The following is a 21,799-nucleotide window of genomic DNA, read 5'->3' as shown; positions in this document are numbered from 1 at the left end:
CATCTTTTATTTGTTCCTCTCTGATGATACTAGAGCTGACCCTGAAAACACTGATCGTTTGTCCTATTGAATCAGCTACCAACCTCATTATGGGCAAAATCTCCAACTGATGTTGGCAAAACTCACAGAGAATCTGTCATCAAAATAGATCCCTCAAAAAACTCTTCCCAGAATTGATCAATATTCTAAGTAAAGAAGCCCTTCGAGGCATAAAGCGCGAAGTACATTACAAGTCTCAAGACTTCGTTATCCCTTGTACTGGTCCCTGGAACGCTCTCTAAGGCCCAGGGTGGAGGTTTGTCCAGGACCTCCAGGCGATAGACAACACTGTCATCCTTCCACATCCTGTTGCTCCTAACCCTCATACATCCATTCCCACCAGAAGTAAATCCTTTATGTAACTGATTTATGCAGTGTGTCAACTAAAAAATTTCACAACCTAAAAATTGAGAGTTATGTTTTATTTGGCGGACATACTGAGGACTTCAAGCCCGGGAGGCAGCATCTCAAGTAACCCTGAGAGAACTGCTCCAAGGAGGTGAGGGGGGAGCTAGGATATACAGGAGTTTTGCAACAAAAGATTACTGATAATAAAAGGAAACGATACCTCAAGTTAAGGAATTTAGCACTTTTCTATGCATGGGAAGATGCAAGAGTCTGGGCTCACTGACATCATTCCTTTGATATCCACCTCAGCTACCTCAGCTACCTGGGGCCGGTATCCTCTGTTTTCACATGCTGAGTTTCACCTTCCCGAGTGGCTGCAGTCTGACGGCTGCTAGATGGCAGGTATTCTTTGTTTCCTCCCGAGCTCCCTCAGGGCTCACTGCTCACCTTCAGAGGTGGCTGCAATCGCTGATGACTGTGACATCATTTGTTTACTGATACGGCAGTCAATATTTTATTTCTCACGTGCATTCTTTAGTATTCTGGTCAATGAAACAGGCCAATACCTTTTCCCCTTCACTTGGAAGAAAAACGACTCACCTGGACAGTAATGCCTCAGGGTTTTACTGAGAGCCCTTATTTCTCACAAATCCGAAGGCTCATCTGGATGATATAAAATAAAGTTCCCTAAAGGTTCTACTTTGTTGCTTTATGTAGATTTGCTTCTTTGCTCTCTTTTCAAGCCTCTTCAGAGGAAGATAGACTCTACTTGCCATAAAGGGATACAAGACTGCCAAAGAAAGTGGCAGTTTTCCCAATCCCAGGTTCGACCTTAGGGCACCTGACATCAGAGCAAGGACTACACGTAGATTCAGACAGGCTTCATGCTGTCATAAGTTAACCAGCTGAGAGGTTTTCTTGGGCCAGCTAGTTACAGCTGAAATTGGATTCCAAATTTCTCTCTTATGGCCAAACTTCTATATGTTTTACTGAACAATAACAACCCTGACCCAATTTTATGGGAAAAACCAGATGACATGGTCTTCAAGGCCATGAAGAAAACTTTGTAGAACCCACCTGCCCATGGGCATCCCAGTTATCCGATCCGTCCACCCCCTTTCCTTTTTCTACATGAAAAGGAAGGGGAGAAACTAGCAGTGCGGCCAAGATGGTGGGGCAGGAAGGCCCTGAGCTCACCTCCTCCCAAAGGAGGAGCAAAATCACAACTATTTACAGAGAAACTGTCAACGAGAATGACCTGAAGACTAGCACAAAAAATGTATTTTAAAGAAATAAAGAAGGAGCCAGAGTGAGACCGGTAGGAGGGGCGGAGATGTGTCACAGTCAAGACCCACACCCCTGGGTAGACAACTACAAAAAGGAGGATAATCCCAATCACAGAGGTTGTCTCCAAGGAGCGAGGGGTCCAAGCCTGGCATCAGCCTCCCCAGCCTGGGGCCCTGCAGCGGGACCCAGAACATCTGGCTTTGAAGGCCAGCAGGGCTCATGTACAGGAGAGCCAGAGGGCTATAGGAAACAGAGGCTCCACTCTTAAAGGGCACACACAAAATCTCACATGCTACAAGTCCCAGAACAGAGGCAGTAGTTTGAAAGGAGTCTGGGTTAAAGCCACGTGCTGCTGATCTTGGAGAGCCCCCCAGAGAGGCAAGAGGCAACCGAGACTCCCCCTGCAGACAAGATGCTGGTGGCAGCCATTTTGGGGCACCCATTCTACCACAAGGACACAGTGCTGACAAGAGGCACTTTGGGGTCCTTCCTCTAGCCTATTAGCAACAGAGGCTTGCCCACCCACCAGCGGGCCAGCATCAGTCCTGGGACCCTCTGAGCCCTACAGGCAGGAACCCCAGGACCTAGCCCCACCCACCAGTGGGATGGCACCAGCCTGAGGACCCCCAATCCCCAAAGTCAGCTGTGACAGGGCCAGGCCCCATCCACCAGCAGACCAGCAGCCTCTGCATGAGGCAGGGCTACGGGGCAGGGGTAGCCCTACCTACCAGTGTGCTGACAATGGTCAGCCCTGCTACAATAAAAGGGCCCACACAGCCCACAGAGGAGGCACCCCTCGAGCATATAGCTCTAGTGAACAGAGGGGAGGGTCCTATAGGAAGGGTCCCTATAGGACGTCTCCTTCATAAGGCTACTTTTCCAAGATTGGGAAATGTAACAGACCTACCGACTACATGGAAATAAAAGTACAGAATTAGGCAAAATGAGGTGACAGAGGAATATGATCCAAACAAAGGAACAAGGCCAATCCCCAGAAGAAAAGCTAAGTGAAGTGGGGATAACCAATCTACCTGATAATGGTTCAGGTAATGATCATAAAGATCCTCAGAGGACTTGGGAGGAGAATGGATGAACACTGTGAGAAGTTTAACAAAGAGTTAAAAAAAGAGAATGAAACAGAGCTGAAGAATACGATATCTAAAACTAAAAATATGCTAGAAGGAAACAACAGTAGATTAGATGATACAGAGGAATGGCTCAGAAAACTGGCAGACAGAGTAGTGGAAACCAACCAAACTGAACATAAAAAAGAAAAAAGAATTTAAAAAAAATGAGGACAGTTTAAGAGACCCCTGGGACAACATCAAGCATATAACATTTGCATTACAGGGATGCCAGAAGACAGGGGCAGAGAGCTTATTTGAAGAGATAATAGCTGAAAACTTCCCTAGCTTGGGAAAAGAAATAGACATCCAGGTCCAGGAAGTACAGAGATTTCCAAACAGGATCAACCCAAAGACGACCACATCAAGACACACGGTGATTAAAATGGCAAAAAATAAAGATAAAAAGAGAATCTTAAAGGCAGAAAGGGAAAAGCAACTAGTTATGTACAAGGGAACTCTCATAAGACCATCAGGTGACCCTTCAGCAGAAACTTTGCAGGCAAGAAGGGGGTGGCATGATATATTTAAAGTGATGAAAGGAACAAAAACAAGAATACCAGGCAAAGTTATCATTAAGATTTGAAGAATAGGTAAAGAGTCTAATAGACAAGAAAAAGCTGAAAGAGTTTAGCTTAACACCAAGCTGGCTTCACAAGAAATGTTAAAGGGACTTCACTATATATGGCTATACATAAATCTATTGGTAACAACAATCCAAAAATCTACAATAGATACACATGCAAGAAAAGAGAAAAGGAGCCAAACATAACACTAAAGATAGTTATTAAATCACAAAGAGAGCAAAAGAAGAGAAAAAGAACAAAAAATAACTACAAAACAAGAAAACAATAAAATGGCGATAAGTACATACTTATTAATAACTACTTTAAATGTAAATGGATTATATGCTCCAATCAAAAGAGATAGGGTTGCTGAATGGATACAAAAACAAGACTCATTCATATGCTGTCTGCAAGAGACTCACTTCAGATCTAAAGACATACAGACTGAAAGTGAGGGGATGGAAAAAGGTATTCCATGCAACTGGAAATAAAATGAAAGCAGGAGAAACAACACTTCAAATCAGACAAAATAGACTTTAACAGAGACTGTAACAGGAGTCAAAGAAGGACATTACGTAATGACAAATGGATCAATCCAACATGGGAGTATAACAAATGTAAATAAATACGCACCCAACATAGGAGCACCTAAATACATACAGCAAATATTAACAAACATAAATGGAGAAACTAAGAGTAACACAATAATAGTAGCGTACTTTAACCCCACTTACATAAATGAACAAATTATCCAGACAGAAAATCAACAGGGGAACACTGGCTATAAGCAACACATTAGACCAGGTGAAGATATATATGTAGAATTTCATCCCAAAGCAGCAGAATACACATTCTTTTCAAGTGCACTTGGAACATTCTCCAGGATAGATCATGTGTAGGCCACAAAACTAGTCTCAATAAATTTAAGAGGACTGAAATCATATCAAGTATCTTTTCTGACCCAAATGGTATGAAACTAGAAATCAACCACAAGGAAAAACCTGGAAAAACACACAAACACACAGAGGCTACACAATATGCTATTAAGAACCAATTGTCACTGAAGAAATCAATGAGGACAAATGAAAATGTGAACTCAACAATCCAAAATCTATGGGATGCAGCAAAAGCAGTTCTAAGAGGGAAGTTTATAATGATACAAGCCTACCTCAAGAAACTAGAAAAATCTCAAATGAACAACCAGACCTTACATGTAAAGTAACTAGAAAAGGAAGAATAAACAAAACCCAAAGTTAGTAGAAGGAAAGAAATAATAAAGATCAGAGCAGAAATAAATGAAATAGAGACTAAAAAAAATAGAAAAGGTTAATGAAACTAAGAGGTGGTTTCTTGAAAATAGAAGCAAAATTGATAAACATTTGGACAGACTTATCAAGAAATAAAAAAGAGACCCCCCTCCCAAAATAAAATTAGAAATGAAAGAGGAGAGGTTACAACCAACACCACAGAAATGCAAAGGATCATGAGGTTACTGTGAACTATTATATGCCAATAAAATGGACAACCTAGAAGAAATCGATAAAATCCAAGAAACATATAATCTCCAAAGATAGACTCAGAAGAAACAGAAAATATGAACAGACCAATGACTAGTAATGAAGTTGAATCAGTAATCAAAAAACTCCCAACAAACATAAGGCCAGGACCAGAGGGCTTCACAGATGAATTATACCAAACATTTAAATGAGTTAACACCTATCTTCTTGAAACCATTCAAAAAAATTGAAGAGGAAGGATGGCTTCCAAACTCATTCTACAAGGCCAGCCTCACTCTGATAACAAAACCAGACAAAGATACCGCAAAAAAAGAAAATTACAGGTCAGTATCACTGATTAACATTGATTTTAAAAAAGCCCTTACAAAATATTAGCAAACCAAATTCAACAAAACATTAAAACAATCATATATCATGATCAAGTGGGATTTATCCCAGGGATGCAAGGATGGTTCAATATCTGCAAATTAATCAATAGGATATGCCACATTAATGAATTGAAGAAAAATCACATGATTATCTCAATAGATGCATGAAAAGCTTTTGACAAAATCCACATCCATTTATGATAAAAATTCTCAACAAAGTGGGCAGAGAGGGAACATACCTCAACATAATAAAGTCCATATATGATAAGTTCACAGCTAACATCATACTCAAGGGTGAAAAGCTGAAAGCATTTCCTCTAAGATCAGGAACAAGACAAGGATGCCCACTCTCACCACTTTTATCCAACATAATATTGGAAGTCCTAGCCACAGCCATCACAGAAGAAAAATAAATAAAAGGATTTTAAATTGGAAAGGAAGAAGTAACTGTCACTGTTTGCAGATGACATCATATTATACATAGAAAATCCTAAAGACACCACCAAAAAACCACTAGAACTCATTAGTGAATTCAGTAAAGTTGCAGGATACAATATTAATATACAGAAATCTGTTGTGTTTCTATACAATAACAACAAACTATCAAATAAAATTAAGAAAACAATCTCATTTTACAATCTTATCAAAAAGTATAAAATACCTAGGAGTAAATCTAAGAAAGTAAATATCTGTGCTTGGAAAACTATAAGACATTGATGAAAGAAACTGAAGATGACACAAACAAATGGAAAGATATGCTGTGCTCATGGCTTGAAAGAATTAATATTGTTAAATTGTCCACACTACCCAAGGCAATCTACAGATTCATTGTAATCCCTATCAAAATACCACTGGCATTTTTCACGGAACTAGAAGAAACAATTCTAAAATTTGTATGGAAATACAAAGACGCTGAATAGCCAAAACAATCTTATGAAAGAAGAGCAAAACTGGAGGTATCATGCTCCCTGATTTCAAGCTATACCACAAAGATACAGTCATCAAAATAGGATGCTACTGGCACAAATTCAGACACATAGATCAATGGAACAGAACAAAGAGCCCAGAAATAAACCCACACTTATATGGTCAATGACTCTATGACAGATGAGGCAAGAATATATAATGTGGAAAAGACAGCCTGAAGACCAAGTTTGGTTCAGTAAAAGAAGCAACTTAATTGTCCACTGGTAGATGAATGAATAAAGAATATGTGGTATATATAAACTTGACTCTCTGGAAGCTATGGGAAAACACCTTGCTGGTATTTCTGCAACAAATGCTGCCCTTAAAGGGGCCAACAGCAGCCAAACCTCTGTCATGGTCCAAAGTGCTATTTCCCCAAATGATAATTTAGAAAAACTGGCTAGAGAGGCCCAAAAATTGGCTTCAGAAAAGGAAAAACAAGATAGGAAATTCAACAACTACTGATTTGATAAAAAGATACAGTTCTGGTTTGGAGCAAATAACAACCTAGTTCTACCAGAGACTCTAAAATTCCCATCCCTGGGACTTCCCTGGCAGTCCAGTGATTAAGACTCTGCACTTCCATGGCAGGACGCACAGGCTCCATCCCTGGTCAGGGAAATAATATCCCACATGCTGTGCGGCACAGCCAAAAAAAAAAAAAATTCCCTTTCCTCACTATTGTACATGCATTTAGCCACTGGTATACTGACAAAATGATAGATGTTAGATGGTAGCTAAATGAATCCATTAAAGAATTTTGGAGACTGAGTTGTTGAGGTTCTTTCCATTAACTGGAGGTAAAATAAACTCTTGTGTCTTCTGTCTAGCTGAAAACTACCCTGTTCTATGACCTTAGAACTATTAGTTGTTAGGATGTCAAGATTCCCAAAGTGGGGACTTCCCTGGTGGTCCAGTGGGTAAGACTCTGCACTCCCAATGCAGGGGGCCTGGGTTCGATCCCTGGTTGGGGAACTAGATCCCACATGCATGCTGCAACTAAGAGTCCACATGCCGCAACTAAAGACCCTGCATGCCATTACGAAGATCCCGCGTGCCACAACTAAGACCTGGCGCAGCTAAAATGCATAAACAAACAAATAAATAAATATTTTTTAAAAAGATCCTTAAAGTGAAAACAATCTCAAATGATTGACCTAAACTCTCTATCAGAGAAATTTCAATACACACCAGAATGAGACATAATGTGGAACAAAGCAAACAAACTTTAAATCCTACTAGAAAATTTTTGAGTTTCATTAAGCAATTGTGAAATTAAGTTCCCCCCAAACTGAGTTCCTGTGCTGAGTTTATGATTAACCTCTTTATTTAAAACTGTATTCTCTTTCTTGTCCCATCCCCTGCTCCTCTCAGGATGGAAAAGAGTCAAAGAAAAGGGGGAACTGAAACTGAGCAGGCCCAGTAGAGGCCTTCCCAGTGACAGACCTGTTTGTGTCCTCGCTTATTATTAATTGGGAAAAGAGGCTATTGAAATACACTGTGACCTCCTAGGCTCCTACATGTGGAACAAAGAACAGGCCCTAGCAGTTAATATTTGGGGAAGTAAAGAATGCAGAAACAAAGGTAGGACAGTCAGGCAGGAGAACATCCATAACTTAAAAAATATATCAGTCACAATAACTCCCAGTTCTGTTTCAAAAGTAAAGATAAGTCTGACGCACATTCTTAAGTTGTTTTGCAGATACTAAACCCCCAACCACGTGGAGGAAGTTGACTGCATGCTGACCACCGGCATGCATGCTGACTGCCGGCATGCAGCCCCAAGATTGAATGGAAGCAGAGAGTTGATGATGTTGACTCCTAAAATGCCACCCTGTTACCTCACCACCGACCAATCAAAAGGACATGCATGAGTCAATTACGCATCCCTTAACCCTCTCCCTCACCCTGTCTTTAAAAACCTTTCCCTGAAAGCCATCAGGGAGTTTGGTTCTTTCGAGAATGAGCCACCCATTCTCCTTGCTTGGTGTCTGCAATAAATTCTGTACTTTCCTTCACCACAACCAGGGGTCAGTAAATTGGCTTTGCTGCACGCAGCTGAGCAGACCCAAGTTTGGTTCAGTAACAATTGTATGATTTATATTAATATTAAATTGTTATTTTAAAAAAATGTATTTTATTTATTTTTGGCTGTGTTGGGTTTTCGTTCTGTGCACAGGCTTTCTCTAGTTGTGGTGAGTGGGGGCTACTCTTCGTTGCAGTACACGGGCTTCTCATTGTGGTGGCTTCTCTTGTTGCGGAGCACGGGCTCTAGGTGTGTGGGCTTCAGTAGTTGTAGTACGTGGGCTCAGTAGTTGCAGTTCATGGGCTCTAGAGCACAGGCTCAGTAGTTGTGGCGCACACGGCATGTGGGATCTTCCCAGACCAGGGCTTGAACCCGTGTCCCCTGCATTGGCAGGTGGATTCTTAACCACTGCACCACCAGGGAAGTCCTGAATTGTTATTTTGAATTTGTTCTCTCATACTGCCAGATAAAGCAAGTAAGTAATTGTATTTACATGTTTAGGTAAATTGTGCTTTCATGTTTAAGTTGTTTATTATAAAAGGAGATACAATTATATAGTCAAGGATATTAAAAGGAACTGTTCTGTTAGAACTGGACTGTAAATAACAATATGAACTCATGGCTTTATATGAAAAAAACTATTGTAAAAATGCCTCTTTTCTAGCCCTGTCTACTGAAGTGGTGTAGGAGGACCTCCATGATGCACCCTAGTACTGAAATTCCAGCCTCCAATATCACTTTTTAATAAAAGGAATCAAGGCTTTTTGGAGAAAAGGCTAATCCCATGTCTGAGACAGAATAGTACAAAATGAGCCTGGAACACCTCCTTATGCCAGAAAGTGAGAAGATGCATAGAGATTAATGGCAATCACAGGACACAGGAACTGATTTAAAAGGGGCTCCTTCTGGCCCAAACTGAGTAAGACAACTTCAACATTGAAGGAGAATAGTGGCTGAGGTTTGTTGTTATAAAGTGAATATGAGTCAGAGGTCCATGATGATACACCAGAAAAAGGCTAACAAATTATCTTACAAGCCAGAGAATAAGACAGATCATATTTCTCTTGAGGCTTGTTACTCAATCACCGTATTACTGACTTATTTATTGTACAGTTAAAGAATAAAGAAACTAGCAAATGCATAAAAACCAGTTAGCAGGTATTATCTAACATAAATATCAGTAGAATAAGTTGTGACTGTGAGACTAAAAGCACCTATTTTTTAAATTTTTATATACAGCAGGTTCTTATAAGTTCTCTATTTTATACATATTAGTGTATATATGTCAATTCCAATCTCCCTATTCATCCCCCCCTGCCATGGTTTTCCCCCCTTGGTGTCCATACATTTGTTCTCTACATGTGTCTCTATTTCTGCCTTGCAAACTGACTCATCTGTACCATTTTTCTAGATTCCACATATATGCATTAATATACAATATTTGTTTTCTCTTTCTGATTTACTCCACAATGTATGACAGTCTCTAGGTCCATCCACGTCTCTACAAATGACCCAATTTTATTCCTTCTTATGGCTGAGTAATATTCCATTATAATATGTACCACATCTTCTTTGTTCATTCATCTGTTGATGGACACTTATGTTGCTTCCATGACCTGGCTATTGTAAATAGTGCTGCAATGAACACTGGGGTGCATGTGTCTTTTTGAATTATGGTTTTCTCTGGGTATATGCCCAGTAGTGGGATTGCTGGGTCATATGGTAATTCTTTTATTAGTTTTTTTTTTTTTTTTTTTTTTTTTTTGGTGGTACGTGGGCCTCTCATTGCCATGGCCTTCTCCCGTTGTGGAGCATAGGCTCCAGACGTGCAGGCTCAGCAGCCATGGCTCACGGGCCTAGCCACTCCGTGGCATGTGGGATCTTCCTGGACTGGGGCACGAACCTGTGTCCCCTGCATCGGCAGGTGGACTCTCAACCACTGTGCCACCAGGGAAGCCCTGTTGGAAGATTTTTAATCACAGTTTCAATTTCATTACTTGTGATTGGTCTGTTCATATTTTCTATTTCTTCCTGGTTCAGTTTTGGAAGGTTATACCTTTCTAAGGATTTGTCCATTTTTTCCAGGTTGTCCATTTTACTGGCACAGAGTTGCCTGTAGTAGTCTCTTAGGATGCTTTGTATTTCTGCGGTGTCCATTGTAACTTCTCCTTTTTTGTTTCTAATTTTATTGATTTGAGTCCTCTCCCTCTTTTTTTGATGAGTCTGACTAAAGTTCTATCAATTTTGTTTATCTCCCCAAAGAACAAGCTTTTAGTTTTATTGGTCTTTGCTATTGTTTCCTTTGTTTCTATTTCACTTATTTCTGCTCTGATCTTTATGATTTCTTTCCTTTTACTAACTTTGGGTTTTGTTTTTTCTTCTTTCTCGCGTTCCTTTAGATGTAAAGTTAGATTGTTTATTTGAGATCTTTCTTGTTTCTTGAGGTAGGCTTGTATACCTATAAACTTCCCTCTTAGAACTGCTTTGGCTGCATCCCATAGGTTTTGGATCATCGTGTTTTCATTGTCATTTGTCTCTAGGTATTTTTTGATTTCCTTTTTGATTTCTTCAGTGATCTCTTGGTTATTTAGTAACGTATTGTTTAGCCTCCATGTGTTTGTGTTTTTTACATTAAAAACACCTATTAAATGTACACATGCAACATTCTCTCAGGTTCCAAGTTTTAAAAGTTCAGCACATGCCATGAGGGTTATGAATAAGAATCTAGGAAGCCTGTGTCCTAAATCTGTTAGTAGATAAGTCAATCAACTGGTCTTCAGGTTGGTAAGTAGTTTTCAGTCTGGGAAGATCTAGAATTTTGTATAGAAATGTCTATGAGAATTAGACCCATTGTACAAATAACTTTCGGTCAAGGGAGAAAGAGTACATCCTTGGTCTTTCTCTCATAACCATATGTAAGGGATAGTTTGGTCTGTTTAGAGTGACAGCCCAGTGGCAGTTATTTGAAATACATATCTGAGTAATCGGTTTACACTAATGATTTTTAGGTGAAACCTAGTTTAATATTGGTATATCTAAAGAAAGCTTTAGGTTCTTTAATATATGTTAATTGGATTTACAAGAAGTTGTTACTTTTTAAGAAAGTTTTGTTACACAATTGTTTCTTGAGATACTAAAAAAATGCTTGAAGTGATGAAGATGCTGCATCTGTTCCCTCGGAAAAAGGAGGAACAACCTGCAATATGGGCACTTGACTCTATTCCTCATCAGCTGTACACAGGCCACTGGACAGAGGCCGCCTTGACCTCTGCTCACAGCGTCCAGGGCAGCCTGGGTTGGTGTCCTGGGGCCCCTCAATTCTCCCTCATGCCCTTGTCCAGATGCTCACTCAGTAGCATTCTTGGGGGTAGGGAGAAAGGACAAAATACCTTTTTAACATTTGGGTTTGCAGCTGGATTTCCTAATATAGTCATTTTTCTTTGCTTGCTTCACCTACTTGCACCACTTTAAGGCTTTCCTGACCTTCCTGGTCAGCAGGCATGTTTTAGTTGTAATGTGCCTATTCTTCCCACAGCCAAGGCTTTCCCCTGCAGGAGAACTAATGCAGCCTGAGGCTAGGAGGGAAGAAAGGCATCATTATGTTGCATCTGTGACTGATGCCAGCAATTGAGCAGGGCCCTGAGTGTGCAGGAAAATGGCTGTCATTAAGCCTCTACATATGCTGTGCCTTTCAGAGTGGACATGGAGTTAACTTCATGCCTGGATGAACAATGTAGTACAATTACAACTAATACTGATGTAGCAAGCGGGGATGACCTCATCTCCCTTGGTCACCCTTTGGCTATTCCCATTTGCAAAGGGCTTACAAGACAGTGGATTGAGGTACTTGTTAGAAGTCGATATATTGACAGTGATGCCAATTTAATAACCAACTGTAAGGTAGATGTGGGCTATTTACGCTCCGTTAGCTAACGAAGGTGTTGCTGTATTCCAGTATGGCAAGGACTCTGTGTTCATAACGGCACCTCTCCTGAATAAACAACTTAGAACTGTATTTCCGTTAGGCAGAGGCCTAAGCAAAATTTGACTCCAGTGCCTCCAATCTATACTTTTTCTATATTTCTTTTCTCCTGTTGTAAAACCTCTCCTTTCTAGGTATGGAGTGACCTTCCTCTGATCTCTGGAAGGTCAAATCTTCCTAAAGAAGGGGTGCTTTTCTGTCCCCCCTAACAGACTCCACTCTCCCAATCACTGCCCAAATGTTCTCTTATACCTCTTTTATCATTTCTCTGCTCTTCTGCTAAACTAACCCTGGGGGTACGTTCTCTGTTTCCAGGTAGTATTTTCATTCTTACAGGAACTGGAAATAATGTATTGACTTGAAGGTTCCCCATGAAACCTACTTAAAAAGGTATCTTTTACTGTTACGAACATTAAAAGGATAATAAGGGGATATTATGAACAATTCTACTCGCATAAATTCAACAATTTAAATGAAATGAACCAATTCCTCTAAAAGCACAAACCGCCAAATCTCATCCAATATGAAAGAGATAATTCAAATAACCTTGTAACTATTAGGAAATTGAATTCATAATAGTAAAAAACCCTGGAAAAAGAAATCTCCAGGCCCTGATGATTTCATGGCAGACTTCAACCCAATGCTTGAAGAATTAACACTGATTCTACACAATTTTTTTTCTGAAAATAAAAGACAAGGGAGCACTTTCCAAGTTATTTTATGATGCTCATATTAACCTAATACCAAAACCTGACAAAAACAGTACAAAAAAGAAAACTACAGACCAATGTCCCTTGTGAACACAGACATAAAAAATCGTCATAGGGCTTACCTGGTGGCGCAGTGGTTGAGAGTCCGCCTGCTGATGCAGGGGACACGGGTTCGTGCCCTGGTCTGGGAAGATCCCACATGCCGTGGAGCGGCTGGGCCCGTGAGCCATGGCCGCTGAGCCTGCGCGTCCGGAGCCTGTGCTCCGCAATGGGAGAGGCCACAACAGTGAGAGGCCCGCCTGCCACAAAAAAAAAAAAAAAAAAAAAAAAAAAAAAATCCTCATAAAAAATGTTAGTAAATGGAACCCAGTAATATGAAAAAGAATTGTATCCTATTTCCAACTGGGGTTTATTCCAGACATTCAAGGTGGGTTCAATATGTGAATAACAATTAACGTAGTCTACAATATTAACAGGCTAAAAAGAGAAACTCACGTGATTAATCGATGCATAAAATGCATAACCCCATTTATAATAAAAACTCTTAGAAAATAGGGATAGGAGGGAACTTCCTCAATAAATAAAGATAAAGAATATCTATGGAAACCTAAGGTTAACGTCATATACTTACTGATGAAAGACAGAATGCTTTCCCCCAGGGTTGGGGAACAAGGCAAGGATGTCTTCTCTCACCACTCCTCTCATCAAAGTACTGGAAACCAGAAAGTACTTTACTGAAGGCACTTTTGGAGTGCTGCTTTGGTGGAGTGGCTGACACAGATTGAAAAGGCATGTAGAGCACTGACATGGAAATGGTTCATCAAGAGGGTTCAGAATGGCTACCCAGATAAGACCGCAGATGCAGCTATACTTTCTCTCTTGAACAAGTCCCAAGCTGACTCTTAATTTTCCAGTGAGATAGTTAGTTGCCCTTTTTTTTGAAACATTATTAGAGAAGCATATACAGCTTTAAAAATCTGAGATGAACACAATCTTAGCTTATTTAAAGTTGTTGGAAATCTTAGAGATCACCTAGTGTATTGTTTTCAGCATTTTCCACAGCGCCTGGCCCATGTAGATAATTGCTGTTAAATTTGACAAGTGAGGAAACTGAAGCTCAAGTAGACTAAGTTATCTCCCCTTTGCCAGATAACGTGGCACAAGTAGTTCCCTGCGTCGGAAATGCCCTTCCCCCTGGTGACTACTCTTCCACATTGCTGGTTAATTCCATCTCTTCCAAAGAATTCCATGACTTCTTAAAGCATGAATCCTCCTGGCCACCTTTACTCATTTTACTGTTACGTGTTATTACAATTCATCATTATATATTTAGCCATACAATTTATGGGATATTATGTTCACTAATCTGCAATCTCGCGAGGGCAAGGATCCAGTGGGTTTCCCTTATAACTAGCACCTAGGGCAGTATTAGCACGGAACATTCGCATTAACAATTATTTGTGAATCGTATTTTTGGCTCCTGTCTAGGGCAGGTAGTGCTTTACACATGAGTTTCAAGTGACAGGACGGTAGGCACTTTTCCAACAAAACATTCTTCTGTTGACTTCTTGGTCCATTCTAAGGCAATTCACCATCTCTCACCACACCTTGACCACATCCGTTTCTCCAGCTCGAGCCCCGACTCTTCCCAATCACCTTTCCCCCCGCTCTGGCCCTCCTCCTGGAATCGCGCGTCCTGCATCTGGCCCCCAGGTCTTCACCCCTTGGGGTGGTTCTCCTCCAGCTTCAGGCCACCCCACCACCGCCGTTCGCAGATGTCTCAGAATTGTCGGCCGCACCAAGCAGTCAATACGAGAGCCACGTGTGGCCTGAAAATCACATTTATTTGTAAAGCACTTCGTTTCCAAAGAGCTTTCACAAATGTCATCCTTTGGGTTCTCTACACACAGAACTGGCATCCAAGTCTGTGACTCCTTCCCATTGCTTCAGCAGTGTTTTAGCTTCCTCGTGTTTTTTTGTTTTTTAATTTATTTGTTTTATTTATTTATTTTTGGCTGCATTGGGTCTTCATTGCTGCGCGTGGGCTTTGTCTAGTTGTGGTGTGCGGGCTTCTCATTGTCGTGGCTTCTCTTGTGTGGAGCACGGGCTCTAGGCACGCGGGCTTCAGTAGTTGTGGCTCGTGGGCTCTAGAGCGCAGGCTCAGTAGTTGTGGCGCACGGGCTTAGCTGCTCCGCGGCATGTGGGATCTTCCCTGACCAGGGCTCAAACCCATGTCCCCTGCATTGGCAGGTGGATTCTTAACCACTGCGCCACCAGGGAAGCCCCTTCCTCGTGTTAAGTTAGCCTTTTTAAAACGTCCTCACCTCGGGGTAGCCCAGGTTGCTTTTCTCGGGCCCGGGGCTCCAGCCCAGACTCCGGCCCGGCCACCCGGCTACCGCCTCAAACTTCCAGAGAACGCAGAAAAACTCCCGCAAACCGCCCGGAAGAGGAGGCTCTCGCGGGCGAAAAAGCGTAGCGAACGCACTGGTCCTCCGGAGCCTCTTCCTGGGACTCTCTAGGCTTCCACCTTTTCTCAGTGGTTCTTCCGGTTTGTTGACTCGCACTATTCCCGCCTCTTCCCCTCTGCCGCCGGGATTTAATGAACTGTCGCGAGATCTAGGCCTCTTCCCAAGCCTACTGGAGTCGGCGGCTGCAGCGAGCGTTGGCCGCTTGTTCAAGGTATGTTGCCGGACGCCGCTGTGCTGGCCCGACGGCTTTGAGGGGCACACGTCTGGGGTCCCCGGGTGGAGATGCGGCCGATTACCTGGCCCGCGGGCCCCGATGGCGGGTGCGGGGGGAGCTGGGGCTGGGACCGGGGCCGGGCCGCGCGGGCGGGTGGGCGGGCGGGGTCGCGGGCCGCCCGGCTTGAGCGCTCCGTGCTTCCAGGTGCCGGCCATGTTCAGTTCCAGCGCGAAAATCGTGAAGCCTAATGGCGAGAAGCCGGACGAGTTCGAGTCGGGCATCTCCCAGGTGAGGGGGCGGGCGGAGCGCAGAGGCCGCGACGGGGTCCGGGGTCCGGGCGCTGAGGGTGCTCTCCTGCCTCTTCTCCCGCAGGCCCTCCTGGAGCTGGAGATGAACTCGGACCTCAAGGCCCAGCTGCGGGAGCTGAACATCACGGCCGCCAAGGTACAGTGGGGCGTCGGGGCACGTGCTGTTGGCGGGACGCCCCAGCGACTCGGGTGTCGAGCGTGTGACGGTGTCGGCGCAGTGCGTTACCGCTTCAGCTGGGCCAGACCGGAGGGGCGGCGCTGGGGGCCTAAGCGCGAGTGCGCCTCTCTGCTCTCTCTTTCCCAGGAAATTGAGGTTGGTGGCGGTCGGAAAGCTATCATAATCTTCGTTCCTGTTCCTCAGCTGAAGTCTTTCCAGAAGATCCAGGTCCGGCTCGTGCGGGAGCTGGAGAAGAAGTTCAGCGGGAAGCACGTTGTTTTTATCGCGCAGGTAGCTGTGCTGCTGCTGAATGCGCCGTCTTGCGAGTCCCGTTATACGTCGCTCGCGAGTGTGAAGAAGCTGTTCCCGGAGCTTAGGGTGCTCGCACTGGGCTAAAGGGAGGCGGCGCACGGCTGCTGTTAACGCGAAGGCGGCTGTGTGTGTGCAGCGCCGTCGGTGCACCGGGGGTGCACACAGGTGATCGCGGTGAGACGTGCGCTCGCAGTGAGCCTGAGTTTTCAGCCTGATGGAATTGCCTGTCTGAGGTTCAGCGAGGTTTTCCTGCCTGGTGCGTCAGACGTAGGTTTGGGGAGGAAAAGAGATGCAAAGAAATGGTATGTAGGGAAAGTGGAACACGGTCGAGAGGTTTTGTTTTGTTTTTAAAGTTATCTGGCCTTCCTGCAAACAGAAATCTATAGAAATTAAGTGCCTGGCTGATGAGGAATTAACGGAGTGGTATCCTGGCTTAGTACTGAAGTGGGTAGTGGGCCGGATGGGACGTGAAAAGGGGTGTGATCTTTGGGAGATCAGTCATATCATGGAGCAGCCGACATTTTCCAGTTGCATTTTAATGTAAGCCATGGATTCTGAAAGAATTACCGAGAAATCGGGGAGTACGTAAGAGGATTTCTCAGTATCTTGTTGGGTCTAGGTTGTTTGGCTTTCTGGAGCTTTGAATTTATTCAGCCGTGGAGTCCTTTGGTTTTTAAAGCAGGTTGACAGTGCTTTGTTTTCTGCCGACTTACTTACGGTCTTTTTTTTTGTTGTTGCGTGATAATTTTTACCTTACAGAGGAGAATTCTGCCTAAGCCAACTCGAAAAAGCCGTACAAAAAATAAGCAAAAACGTCCCAGGAGGTAAGTTTTAGCAGCATGAAAAACGCACCACTCTTGTCAACAATTCTTGACTGGCGTGTGTTGTTCATAGTCAGAGCTGGAGTAGGCTCCTAAAATTAAATGTTAACGTAGGAAATCCATTTGCACGGGGACTTTTATCAAGTGACTTAGCTTTTTCTATAATTATATGCGACATGTCTTAAAAGTAACTCTGGAGGTAAGAATTATGTATATTCACATAGGTGGTATAATAGGTTACTGTTATCACAAAAGATGAGATTGTTTCCTCCAGTTCTTTGGGCAAAGGGTAGGAACAGTGGGGAGGAATCTTGAGTTGAGTGCCGTGGGGTAAAGCACACCAGATGTGCAGGTGGGCTGCGACCTGTCATCCTCATTGTTGACTTTTGCTGTGGATTAAGGCTGAAAGATGAGATTTTTCTATTGCTCACATCACGGGTTAAAGGTGTCAGTGCAGTTGTAGTTGCTGGTGGACGAGGCTTTGTAAATTTGATCGAACTGCAGGTTATCTGACAGAAACTTAGATATTGCAAGTTGGCTCTTTGGGCCTTCTGGTATTTTGTTGAAGTCTCTGGTTTCATAGACTTGGATTATTGGATCGCTGCAGATCCTGCCCTTGGACCAGTTTGAGAAAAAAAATACTCAGGCATCCCTCTAACTGCCAGAGAGGCCAACCTTGTGAAGTACGTAATTTGTAGTATTAGCATCCCTGCTCATGGGCTGAGGAGACTCCCCCATCGCTTGCTCATTACAGCTAGCATTAGTGACGCTGGAATTTACAGTCAGTCTTGTTTCTAAAGTTCCTACAAAATAGGAAGTGATGGGTCTCCAGTGTTGTGGGCGGATGTGTTGTACCATATGCTGTGGTGGAGGGGGGAGAGGGAGTAGTGGTGAGGCTGGAAAGGCCGGTTCCAGGTTTTCTGGAACTCGGGAGTGTTGGTCAGTACCTTGAGCTTGTTTTTTTTTAAAATATAAATTTATTTTATTTATTCTTGGCTGCGTTGGGTCTTTGTTGCTGCGCACGGGCTTTCTCTAGTTGCGGCGAGCAGGGGCTACTCTTCGTGTTGGTGCGCAGGCTTCTCATTGCGGTGACTTCTCTTGTTGCAGAGCACGGGCTCTAGGCACGTGGGCTCAGTAGTTGTGGCTCGCGGGCTCTAGAGTGCAGGCTCAGTTGTTGTGGCACACGGGCTTAATTGCTCCGCAGCATGTGGGACCTTCCCAGACCAGGGCTCGAACCCGTGTCCCCTGCATTGACAGGTGGATTCTTAACCACTGCGCCACCAGGGAAGCCCCTGAGCTTGTTTTAAGTTGGAGTAGCTGGCAGTTGGAGTAGCTGGAGTAGCGTAAGAATTTAGCTTTTTTTTTTTTTTATTCTGGACAGTTTGCAAGAGATCAAATATAGGGGATAATCAAGAACGTTTAGTTTGTTAATTATGATACTTAAAAAGTGGTTTTATAATCTCAGTTCTGACAACCCCAGTTAGTACTTGAGTATAAAGACAGATCCTTTGCTTCGCACCCAACTAAGGCACTGACTCCCAAATCTACAGCCTTAATTATCTTCATCCCAAACCTGTTTCCACATTTTCTCAGGTAATGACTTCAACCCATTCCTAGTGACCTGGTCTAGACATTGGAGTCTTCATTCTCCTGCAATGAGGTCTAGTTGGGAGGCCAGAGTGAATCCACCCCTTTCCAATCTGGTTTCTTGCCTTCAGATTCATTTTCCTTCTCAGTCGTTATCTCTCTCCTACAACAGATTAAATGCTGAGGTTTATGTTTTCTTTGGCTTCTCATCTGTAGCAGGGTTTCAGTTATTTTTCTTCTGAAGCAGATTAGTTCCTATGCTTTGTGATTATTAAAGTTGCGTTGCCACTGCTCCCCCTTAAAAAGTCTTTAGACTGGGTTGGAATTTGAGTTTGAGGCTAGCTTTGATTGTGTCCTAATTTATGTTTTGAAGGAAGTAATTAGCAAGTTTCCATATGTGTGCCTACCTAGTCCTGTAAGAGTAAGAAGTGCTTAGTCGGTGGTTAGCAGCCATTTATCGATTGGGCCATCTATCTCATTTGCTTTTGGAGAGGTGATAAAGGCTTTGGAAAGTGGGTCCACCATGGGGCAGTGAGGCCTTTGCAGTTATTTAGGAGCCCCTTCTGTGTGCGTGGGAGCTGCCAGACAGGAAATAGAAATGAGTAGAACATAGTGTCTGATCCACTGAGGGGTGAACAAGACCTAGACACGTTCCATAATACAGGGTAGCTGCATAAACATTGAGAATGAGAGCTGTCTTTTCGTTTGCTTATTCCTGATATCCTGTGGTACAAAGCTGATACTCTAAAGGTTTGGAATTAATTGAACCTTCTCATCAGGCAGCCAGATGGGTTGTGAACTTGAAGTGATACTCAGGAGAGGAGCACGGTTCCCTTGGCAGTTCGTGTGATGGGATGGGCTGGAAACCGGGGACCCTCATAGGAGGGGCCACATCCTAGAGCTGGTGATAGAGCAGTGTCTTTTGGGATGGGATGTCACCTCATTCCATCGCAGGGAACAAGGGGTTTGGTGCATTTTGGAGGCCAAGGGGAGCCCTCAAAGGGTCTTTAGTAGGTGAAGTGTGTAATGACATCAGTGATTATTTTGACAGCAACGGATGGGATAGTTTTGGAGAGAGGAAAGAGGTTACTGCAGTGATTTAGTCGAGAAATCATACGACTGACAATAAACCTAAAGATAATGTATAAAAATAAAAGTCATCGTCAATCTCCATCCCCTGGAGAAAATCAGTCATAATAGCTGGTGTATGTGTACGTTACAAGATAACACATTTAAAATACGCTAAGCTTTTGAAATAAAATAATAGGGTGTCGGGAATTCTCTGGCAGCCCAGTGGTTAGGCCTGGCTTCAGTTCCTGGTCAGGGAACTAAAATCCCCCAAGATGTGCTGTGTAGCCAAAAAAAATGGGGTGTTTGTTAACCTGTTCTAGATTGTTAATGGCTCGTGGTGTGATACATTAAATGAAAGTAGATTACTTGAAAGCTAGTGTTAATCTGGTTTCAGGAACCTGGAGTTTGCCATTTATGTTTTTGACTTCAAGAGGTGCCCTTGGGGCTCCCAGGAGGGCAGACCTTGCTAGATTTCTCACTTTTGTCACTGTATTCTATTCTTCAAGCCGCACTCTGACAGCCGTGCACGACGCCATCCTGGAGGACTTGGTTTTCCCAAGTGAGATTGTGGGCAAGAGGATCCGCGTGAAGCTGGACGGCAGCCGACTCATAAAGGTTCATTTGGATAAAGCACAGCAGAACAATGTGGAACACAAGGTAATAGGCCTTGTTTATTATGGAAAGATCCAGAACAGATAAGGGTAGATAGAATGCAGCCTAACCCATCCCCATGTGGCAGCAGAACCAATCTTTGTGAACTGAGGGCCCACTTCCTCTTGGATTATATGTCAGGTTTTAAATTGGGGTGTTGGTTTGTTTTTTTTTTTTTTTTGGCTGTGTTGGGTCTATGTCGCTGCGTGCGGGATTTCTTTAGTTGTGGCGAGCGGGGGCTACTCTTTGTTGTGATGCGCAGGCTTCTCATTGCGGTGGCTTCTCTTGTTGCGGAGCATGGGCTCTAGGCTCATGGTCTCAGTAGCTGTGGCTTGCGGGCTGTAGAGCGCAGGCTCAGTAGTTGTGGCGCACGGGCTTAGCTGCTCCGCGGCATGTGGGATCTTCCCAGACCAGGGCTCGAACCCGTGTCCCCTGCATCGGCAGGCGGATTCTTAACCACTGCGCCACCAGGGAAGTCCTGGGGGATGTTTTAAAAGATGGAATTCTCTACCTTTTAAGTTATTAGAGAAATTGAAGTAACTAATTCCATGGTGTGACTCTTAGTAAAGCTGTTTTTATGGGCGGGGTGGTGGTCGTGTTAGAATCTGGGGAGAACTGTCACTTTGCTTCATTCCTGGTAGAGCATTAACCTCTGGGGTCCCCCGGGGTCTGCCGAGTGGCCTAGAGGAGACAGCCCTCGGGTGCAGTGCTGTGGAGGCCTGTCCCACGACACGAGAGGAGCTTGCCCCCAGCTTGGGACTATAGAGGCATGTCTGGTATATTCCTTCTCTGCCTGGTTGCTGAGGAGAAAAACCATACAGGGCACAATTTCACAGTCTTTAGGCTTTAAGACGAATGTGTATTGAAATGTTTTGTGATGAGTTATTTCTTTTCTCATAGGTTGAAACGTTTTCTGGTGTCTATAAGAAGCTCACGGGCAAAGATGTTAATTTTGAGTTCCCAGAGTTTCAGTTGTAAACAAAAATGACTAAATAAAATATTATTCACAATATTCTGTTTTGGGTATGTTTTTCCAAAGGAGAGAGCTGTGGGTGCAGAGCTGTGTGCATTATCAAGTAGCTTCCTACACAGGCTGGAAGATTTTGTAGTTTGTGTCCGTGTGTTGGTTTCAGGTGTACGGCACCGTGATTCAGTTATACATATATATGTTCTTTTTTCAGATTCTTTTCCCTTAGGTTATTATAAAGTATTGAGTACAACCTCGTGTGCTCTACAGTAGGTCCTTGTTGGTTATCCGTCTTCTATATTAGAGCCGG

At 43.3% G+C, this 21,799-nt stretch overlaps 1 protein-coding gene and 1 long non-coding RNA gene across 2 annotated transcripts; one reads left to right on the top strand and one right to left on the bottom strand.

Annotated features, from left to right (window-relative positions):
* Nucleotides 1-9,967: 9,967 nt before the first annotated feature.
* Nucleotides 9,968-15,394, bottom strand: LOC125960928 (uncharacterized). Its single transcript, XR_007471120.1, has 2 exons — nucleotides 13,565-15,394; nucleotides 9,968-11,051 (listed from the first exon to the last, which is right to left on the bottom strand). It is a non-coding gene; the product is annotated as an uncharacterized LOC125960928 (long non-coding RNA).
* A 133-nt stretch (nucleotides 15,395-15,527) lies between these two features.
* Nucleotides 15,528-21,532, top strand: RPS7 (ribosomal protein S7). Its single transcript, XM_004274914.3, has 7 exons — nucleotides 15,528-15,612; nucleotides 15,820-15,903; nucleotides 15,988-16,059; nucleotides 16,228-16,371; nucleotides 17,152-17,216; nucleotides 20,378-20,528; nucleotides 21,423-21,532. Exons 2-7 carry the CDS (start codon nucleotides 15,829-15,831, stop codon nucleotides 21,498-21,500), a joined length of 585 nt encoding a protein of 194 aa, XP_004274962.1. The 5' UTR covers nucleotides 15,528-15,612; nucleotides 15,820-15,828; the 3' UTR covers nucleotides 21,501-21,532.
* The last annotated feature ends 267 nt before the right edge of the window (nucleotides 21,533-21,799 follow it).

Source organism: Orcinus orca, chromosome 13, assembly GCF_937001465.1.
Source record: "Orcinus orca chromosome 13, mOrcOrc1.1, whole genome shotgun sequence".
In the NCBI taxonomy this organism is placed as follows: Eukaryota; Metazoa; Chordata; class Mammalia; order Artiodactyla; family Delphinidae; genus Orcinus; species Orcinus orca.
This window is presented reverse-complemented; position numbering and strand designations above follow the sequence as displayed.

Coding starts and splice junctions, on each gene's coding strand:
- RPS7 (XM_004274914.3), top strand. CDS start 15,829: ATGTTCAGTTCCAGCGCGAAAATCGTGAAGCCTAATGGCGAGAAGCCG. Junction 16,060..16,227: donor TGAACATCACGGCCGCCAAG/GTACAGTGGGGC, acceptor TCTCTTTCCCAG/GAAATTGAGGTTGGTGGCGG. Junction 20,529..21,422: donor AGAACAATGTGGAACACAAG/GTAATAGGCCTT, acceptor CTTTTCTCATAG/GTTGAAACGTTTTCTGGTGT.